Here is a 9,232-nt window from a genome sequence, read left to right on the forward strand (position 1 = left end):
ACTCAGAGACTGACCAGAAGCTAAGAACTGTTTTCATTTACATGAGTCTTCATCAAATAATAGAAGTACAGTCATGTCCTTCCTTATTCTAAATCCTGGTCTTTGGGAGGGGAGAAGGGAAGTGGATATAGAGGAAGGCCATGGTGCTTCACAAAGGCCTAGTATTCTAGGCCACACCTGACAATATCATCACATTGCAGAATGTAATCCCACTTTGAAAATGGATGACACTATTTTGGGAACTGAGGAGAAAATATAGATACCTACTCTGAAATTTTAACTGAAGAATGTGGAAGCCACACCAGTAAGCAGGTACATTGTCCACTTAAAAATCTAAATGGTTATTTTGCTTCTCAATTACCATATAATGACTTTCTTTTTAAAAAAAATTTTTAGTTGTAGTTGGACACAATACCTGTATTTTATTTGTTATTTACTTTTATGTGGTGCTGAGGATAAAATTCTGGGCCTTGCATGTGCTAGGCCCATACTCTACTGCCAAGCAACAACCCCAGCCCCAACATATAATGACTTTCTAAAAACTGCCTACTGTGGTGTATGTGTTAAGCATATTTTTTAAGAGTCCCTCCATTTTCAATGGATAAAACAATCATTTACATTCAAGAAACATGATCAAGTCTGGGTGTTCTAGGTGACATCTGAGACTAAATATGTAACCAACTTACATTTCACTCAAAACACATAATCATCCAAGCTGTATGTATATATAAACAGGTTTATGCAAACGTCCTGATGAAAGTATACTTAGTCTTTCAGATGAGGTACATAAAGCTAAGGGCTCAGCCTGTATATCCCACCAAGGCAAGAGCAGCAACTTTTCTATTTTAATACAATTGTGAGCAGAAATCATGTTGTTTAAAATAGAGATCCTTTCATAATACTTAAGATTTAGAGCAGAGAAAGAGAAGACAAAACCAAAATTCCCATACAGTCAAAAACAATTTCATGTCAGTCTTATAGTCTGGAAAAAACCTTAAGAAGAATGGCAGTTCCCAAACTCATATACTAGGATCCAGATTCACCAAGACATTTCATTATGCTTCAAAGTTGCTCATCATGGTTTTCCTGCTGTATTCATAGGCCAAAAATAGTGCACCATTGGAAGGGAATGCTCGAATCATGGTAGCTTTCAGTCCTGAATATAAGGCTAGTACTCCCTCGTTTCTCACGATATTTAACAACGTTCCAATAAATCCTGCCTGTTTTCCATACATGGAAAGAACCTGAATTCTGGATTTAATACAATCCACTGGGAATACAACAAGCCAGAGGCAGATTCCAGCAACTCCACCACTTAACATCAAAGGGACAGGGCCTAGTTCATTCTTTGGTCTCCCTGATGCAAAAAAAGATCTGCTCAGTTCATACCCACTGAAGAAGAAGAAATAGCCTATTACTTCCTGAAGTAGAGTGCTTGAGAGACCGTGGTATAAACCTAAGACACCGTCCTTCTTAAGGATACTCTTCACGACAGACCAAATTGTGTTATGGCTTTTTACTATCTTTCCTGACAACTCCATTTCATACATGGTCTGCAGCCGGCACTTCACAAGCTCAGTGGGGCAAAGGACCAGGGCAGCAATCGCAGAGGCAAAGGAACCGGCAGTTGCAGTCTGCAGATCATTCAGTTCTGCCTGCTTGTCCAAGCCAACCATTTTTCGAACAAACTGTTGACTAAAGCCGTAGCACATGAAGAGGACAGAGCTCTGGGAGACTTGGGCCATCAGTGCTGGGCAGGTTCCCCTGTAGAAGCCCCGGATACCCACTTGGTTGTATGTCTTTCGGAAGCAGTCTCTGAGGCCCGTGTACAGGCCAGGGAATGTCTGCATCTTCACTTTCATTGTGTCAAAGGGCTGCCCAGTCAGTACACACGCTGTACCCCCTGCCGCCCCGGCTGTGAGGTCGATGGCAGCCTGGATGCTGGGGCTGGACTTCATGTTTGCGCACTCAACTGCGGGTCTTGGTGGAAGGCAACTCTCTGGAACACAGGACCCGGGGCCCACATCCGCCTGCGCCCAGGACCTGGGGTGGCTCCGCCGCCGGCCACCGGCTCTCACACAGCGTAGGGGGTAGGCCGCTAAACCTCGCAAGTAACCCCTGGCCGGTGGCCTCGCGCTGCTCGCGAGCGCACAGGCAGGAGGCGGGGCCCTAGCAGGCACCCGCCTGCGCAGTGCGGGGGGGGGGGGGGGAAGCTGCGCATAAAAGCTTTCCCAGGGCTGGTATGAAGCTCCGGGAAGAGCACGTGCTGAATTTGCACAGGGGCCTGGGTTCAAACCTCAGCAACCTACACACACACACACACACACACACACACACACACACAAACACTTTCCTCTTTAGCCAGACTCCCCAGACTTTCTTACTACACACAGGGGGAAAAAATTAGAGATGCAATTTTAAGAAAAAGTTTTACAGTAAAGACCAACTATTTGGGGCTCCTGGTTACTATATGAAAATAAGTGGCTGTTTTTATTGGAAAACCCACAGTCAGCTGCTCCCAGCACTTCACTCTAGTGGGAGGGAGAGAGGCTGGGATGGAAATCTGTGTTCAGCAGATGCAATACTTTGGAGATAAAAACAAAATCTAAGGGGCATAAGGTTTGTGAAAATGATTCTCTTTTGTTTAGAAAGATTTCCTCGTGTGATTATCCATGGCTATCAATTATGATTTAAAGTGAGGCACCAAATGGCCCAAGGACAATTTGTCAACAGATAGTTTTCATTGTAGTAAATGGTGACCTGGCGCGGTGGTGCACGCCTGTAATCCCAGCGACTGGGGAGGCTGAGGCAGGAGGATCAGTTCAAAGGCAGCCTTGGCAATGGTGAGGCGCTGAGATACTCAGTGAGACCCTGTCAGTAGTCTAACAAACAAAAATGGTAACCTGGCTTTTTCTTTGGAGAATGCCCAAATGTCAGTATTTGGAGTTCTTTTCTCTGGGACCATGTTTCTTCAGTGATAATCTTCCAACTCTGACCGTGTGGCGCAGGAGGAGAATTGGGGTGGGTAGACTATATTCCTAGATGTAACAGTGCTCCACTTTATGCTTCAAATATAGCCCTTGCTGCTCTGCCACTGCAACTGATTTTTAAAGTGGACATGTTTCTTTTTCTTCTCCTTCCAACCCCCCTAATCTCAGGGGAAACACATTACCTTCCTTCCCCATTCTAGGCAGATTTATCTGTCCTGGAGTGTACACCCACCATAGGAATGAACTAATCCAGAGTTGGTAATGATACCAGAAGATCTCAGAAATGATTATCTCCCAAATTAACAAGTGAATTACAACTACAACAGAGAATACATGGAATGTAGCTCTGAATCACCTCTTTAAAAGCCCCTTTTTCCTCCTGATGGGCAGTTTCACAGTCTTTGGGACAGGAGTCCCCTGTGTTTCTCCTTGGCTAGCAAAGCAATAAACCTTCTTTTTCCTTTTTCTCAAATATGTGTTCTGGTTATTGGATTGGCATCAGGGACAAGAAACCAGCTTTCAGCAACAAATTTGGCACCCTAGATGGGACCTGAGATTATTATACAATCTTAAAGTTGATTTTGTCTGTCAAGGGTCAAGTATATGAAAGAGATTCTGTATGTATAGGCATGCATGCAGTTGCATGATAAGGGGTCTGAACCATCAGGAATGAAGTTGAAGGTGCCAAAAGGCACTGCTTCTGGTGTGCTAGGATAGCAGGATACCAGAAGAAAGGGTTGAAAAGATTTAATATTTTAAACCCAGTGCTGGCTCTCCCAGCACCATTTCTCAGTCTGGCCTCAGGCAGCTGTAGATAATCTCATTGTGGGTCAAGGACACCAGGCCTAAACTGGAAAAAAATTCTGGAAATCTGCCTGGGCTGTAGAAAAATGGCCAAAGAGAACCTGGCCTCTGCTCTGCCTTCCAGCCCCTTTTGCCCCTGGTGGGTGGAGGCTAATGACCACAAAGATGTGGCAGTAGATTCTAGCACAGTTTATGAGCTGGGCACAGGAATAGTCTCCCCTTTTAAGATCTGACAGGACACCTCATTTGGCCAGGGGATATCCATTACTGGGGAAAAGCCATTCTTGCTATAATAGTATTCCATCAAACTAATATGCCTGAGGAGATTGGCAAAATAAATAAATAACTGCACACAGAAAAGGAAAAAAAAGGCCAACCTGTATTTTGTAGTTAGCCTCTGCAAAGGGGTCTTAAAGGAATCCTAAAGAAAAAAATGAAAAGGACCTCCTCCATTGCATATCAATATGCCTAGTATAAGAGAAAGGCCCAAAAGAAGCCTCTGGGTACAATTGACAGAGGGTGAGGAGACTCACTTAAAATTGATGGCATCATGATAATGGTGAGGCAGACAGGTCAGTCTCAAAAATATCCTGTGCTCCAACCCCATAAATGCAACCTGGGAATTTTTGAATATGCCAGATTGTCTGATCTCTCTCCTGGAATGAAATTTGCTGTGTAAATTACATGCACAGATAACATTCATAAGGACTATTTGAGAATATGAATTTAAGAAAGGATCCAAAACTAGAAAACGTAAAAGATAGTTATAGATATGGAAATACATTTTAGTATGGAAATCAGAAGTTACAAGAAATGTGTCTGGATGAGAAAGTATTTTGTCTGGTAAAGCAATATTCTTGTGCTAAAGTCCCAGATAACAGAAAAAAACTAAAGGTGTAAAGTTGTGAATAAGTAAGTCCTAAAAGGTTTGTGGAAGGTAAATCTCAAAAGTTTGTGTTTGTGATTAAGTTAGCTATAATTAGCAGTCAATTAAAATTATTTGATCTTTAATGTACTCATATGAAGCAAAGTCTGAAACATGGATCTGCTCCTATCTATCAAGTTATGTAAGTTTATCAGCAAGATAACCAATAAGTGGCCTCTTTTATACATTGTATGTGACATAGAAGGGGCACACTGTCATTTGAAGACCTGTCTTATATCTGTTTACTTAGAGTAAGTCAATTTCTGATCATTAAAGTTGTTTCATAAATGTATAAGAGGTTTAAAAGGCTATCCTTTGATTTTTGCTTTAGTCCTGCTAACCCATGCAGACCTGTGATTTGTTACCATACACTCTGAATTCTAAATTGTACTTTAAAAGTTAAACTTAGGGGCTGGGGTTGTGGCTCCTGTGGTAGAGCGCTTGCCTCGCATGTGAGAAACCCTGGGTTCAATCCTCAGCACCACATAAAAATAAATAAACAAAATAAAGGTATTGTGTCCATGTATAACTAAAAAAAGTATTAAAAAAAAGTTAAACTTAGTTACATGTAAAGCTTAGGGGAGAACATTTTGCCAAGCTGATGTTCTCTAAGCTAAAATTATGTGTAGCAAAATTCTCAGATTTGTATAAAATTTTAAAAATTGTATTTATTCATATCAGTTGATGTTTTATAGCTGTATGAAGTAACCTGTTGTAAGTTATATACAATGTTATGTCACTCTTCACACTGGAATTGGAATTTAAATGCATTTTCAAAGATAATAAGAACCTGATTTGTTTAAAGGTGACATTGTAAAACATGAAAATATTCTGCTACCTTTTCCACAAAAGGGAAGTTAAAAGCTCTCTTAGCCTTTGTTTGATTCATTTTGAAATGCAATGTTGTATTGTGTTATTTGTGAAAAGCCCCACCTTACCTGAGATAAGGCTCTGTCTTCCACCTTATTCCATGTTAGAATGGCTCCAAAATAGACTAGACTTTAGTGCATTTAAATTTGTGTTCAAAAGATTGATTTTTGTTGTAAAGATTACTGTGATCTTAAACAGGGAATATAATGCATAACTAAGTAAAAGTTCAAGATTATAAAAGTAATTTTTCTTGGTTCATAGCTATTACACAACAGTTATAAATTTTATAACTGTTGTTGCCTGTTAGTATTTTGCAGATATACTGTTTCAAAAGCAAAACACAACCTGAGTTAATTTGAGATAATAAGCCATCACCTACAAAATAGATAGTATATAATGCTGACTTCCAGTACTAATACTAATCCCAATTAAATGAAAGGAGTAACTATAAAATTATGGATATTGAAGTTATAACCTGTTATTCCCTCTTCAAGACTGGTGAAACTGGCTTGCTAGGTGTTTAAAACCAAAAACTTGGAGACCAAAGGCAAGGAAGTAAAAGAGCCAAGGAAAAAGCAGCCAACATTTTGACCCTTGTTCTCTAAGATCAGCCAGGACCTAGAGAATGATGAGACCCCTCTCTGGGCCCTGCAACTCTGATGATCTACTCATCTGCTGATCAGGAAGACTGAGAGGACCTTAGAGAACAGGAAGCCAGTCAGTGCACATTCTGCAAAGAAGAGGGTCATTGGAGATGAAAATGTTGCTTCCAAGAGAAGCCACCTATGGTCAACCAGATACTGACCCATACTGGCAGGTGGCACCACTGGTAGAGGAGAGCTAAAGGAGCCAAGAAGTTTCACACATGTCCCCAAGAGTGATCTCTGAGGAATCTCAGCTGACTCTTAAATAGTAGATAGAAACAAGGTCAGTTTTGACCAACTTGGTCTTAAACACCTGGCAGGAAAGTATAGCCTTAGCATAGTCCTACACGAATATTTAAAGGGAAAAACAATGGTTTATTTAAGTGAAACTTAAGATGAACACTTGTGTCAGTCCTACCAAAGGTATAGCTGGAGGCTATAAAGGAAGGGTTCTTGTGTGAGAGTGCCTCATAATGATGATCAAAAAGGATTCTAGAGTCACAAGTTTATCCTGAGTTAATTTGAGCCTGATCTCATAAACTTACAAATCTTCTTAACTTTCTATATTTATAAAGTTGACTGTTTTTCACTGATATGATTATGAGTTACTATCTTCATGGTTTTCAGAGACTGGCTGAAATACTAATTACTTTTGTGCTAAAGCTTATGAAAAAGTAATGCTTTGCTGTCTTGTTTGTTGTTATCAGGATCCCTGCTCTATGTATGACTTGTCCAGTCACCGCCCATCTGCCACTGTGGACCTCTGGATTACTCTGATGCTGAATGCCCTTGACTATCAACCCCTCACTTGATGGAGAATAAGGACTTTGAGTTACTATCCCCAACTTCACCCCCTTTCATCAAGAAGCAGTTTGGAGATGTCATCACCCATTTTTCCATAGAGATGGAATGTAGAAATTGACATGGGAAAATGTAACATTGGTCCACTTTATGCTTTGAATGTAGCCCTTGCTGCTCTGCCACTGCAACTGAATTTTTAAATGGACATGTTATTTCCCTTCCTCTCATCTCAGGGGAAACAGGGTTACCATTCTTCCCCATCCTAGACAGAATTCTGTCCTTGAGTACACACCCACCATAGAAATGAAGTACTCCAGACTTTGGGGATGGTACCAGAAGATCTCAGAAATGACTATCTCCCAAATTAACAAGTGAATTACAACCCCAGCAGAGAACATGTGGAATGTAGCCTTTGAATCATCTCTTTAAAACCTCCTATTCCTGCTGATGGGCAGAATCACAACCTCTGGGATAGGAGTCCCCTATTTTCTCCTTTACTTGCAAAGCAATAAACCTTCTTTTTCCTTTTTCTCAAAACTGTCCTTGTTTTTGAACTGGCATTAGGGAAAAAGACAAAGCTTTCAGCAATGTAGATATTAGTTTAATAACAAGGGAAGAAGGATAATATCCCTGCAGTAACCATATAGACTTTTACTTTATTCCTTTCTCAGATGCTTGTGCACCCGTCTTTATGTGTGCCTGTGTTTCCTGATTTTAGGCTTTCCTTGATTCAATTTTTTTCAGAAAATAAAATTTTCATCCTCTGTGGGATGGGGGGTAAATAGGGATCTTGGATCTCCTCAGCTCTGAGCATAAACTTCATTGAATCTCATGTTTCTGGCCTCACACCTTCAAAACTTCCCTGGAATCTTCTGCTTGAAAATATATTGTCTCTCACAGGTACTATATAAAATGGATTTTTCTGTAGTGCAACTTCTCTGATGTCTGAATTCATTTAACTTTTTTCTCTCTGTTTTGGCATTGTGAAAATGTGTTTACATCTCTCATTTGCTGTTATTTCATATCCTGTTCTCTTTGTCCTTGTGTTACTAAAATCTTGGTCCTTGTCCCCAATGCCAATCCAATAATGGGGATATGGTTTTGAGAAAAAAGAAAATGCATTGCTTTGCTAAAAAAGAAGAACTATGGGGGATTGATGCAGGTAACCTCATTTTTGATTGACCATGTATTTAAACCATAAAAAACATACAAAACATCTAAATAGTTATTAAGTACTGACTACATTCAAGGCACTGAGTTAGCCTCTGAATTATTGTAATAAGTACCAAAAAGTAGCAGAAAATTTCCCTTTAAAGCCTCCTGAAGAATAAAAGTAAAAAAAAAAAATACAAATGCCTGATGAAATAAACAACTATATATTCACTGAGTAATTTAGAAATATTTTTGGCTGCTAGCAGTATGCCTTAAAATAAAGGGAGATCATTATCATGTCTATAATAAACATAAGAAAGTCTCTAAACACCATTTTTTCCACTGTGTCTCTCTGATCAAGAACACACAGATGCTCCAAGTGATACCAATATCAAATATTACATCTTGACCTGAAAAACTGAAGTCCTTTCATTTATCCATCCATTTCACCTACTTTTTCTATTTAACTTAGCTTATTTTTAATAAACTTTACATACATGTAATACTTATGTATTTACATATAATTAATCACCCCCAAACTTAATGGCATTAAAAAACAATAAACATTTATATCACATAGTTCCTGTGGGTCCAAAATTCCAGAGCAGTTTCTCTTGAATGGGAGATTTGATTTCAGACCACTCTTATACTTCATCCCACTTCTAAGCAGCAAAATATCTGTCAGTTATCTCCTACCAAATAAGAAATTACTCAAAAAATGAAGTGATATAAAATAATAACCATTTAGAACTCACAGTTTCTGTGGGTTGGAAATTCAGATGAATAAAGAAAATGTGACATATATATATATACTCAGCAATAAAGAAGAATGAAATTATGGCATTTGTCAGTAAGTGAATGAAATTGGAGACTATCATGCTAAGTGAAATAAGGCAGACCCAGAAAGTCAAAGGTTCAATGTTTAGCTAGGTATTTCTCTTTTTTATTAGTTATTTTTAGTTGTACCTAGTATTAGGATTTATTTTTATGTAATTATAACAGCATGGAATATAATTTACTCTAATTCAGTCCCCTTCTACCCCTCC

The 9,232-nt window shown here is 39.4% G+C and overlaps 1 protein-coding gene across 1 annotated transcript; it reads right to left on the reverse strand.

Moving 5' to 3' along the window:
* Window positions 1–927: 927 nt before the first annotated feature.
* On the reverse strand, window positions 928–1,958 carry LOC107135542 (mitochondrial ornithine transporter 2-like). Its single transcript, XM_015477462.2, has one exon. The coding sequence runs from the start codon at window positions 1,956–1,958 to the stop codon at window positions 1,056–1,058; it is 903 nt and encodes a 300-aa protein (XP_015332948.2). The 3' UTR covers window positions 928–1,055.
* Between the last annotated feature and the right edge of the window lie 7,274 nt (window positions 1,959–9,232).

This window comes from Marmota marmota, unplaced genomic scaffold (assembly GCF_001458135.2).
Source record: "Marmota marmota marmota unplaced genomic scaffold, marMar, whole genome shotgun sequence".
Taxonomy (NCBI): Eukaryota; Metazoa; Chordata; class Mammalia; order Rodentia; family Sciuridae; genus Marmota; species Marmota marmota.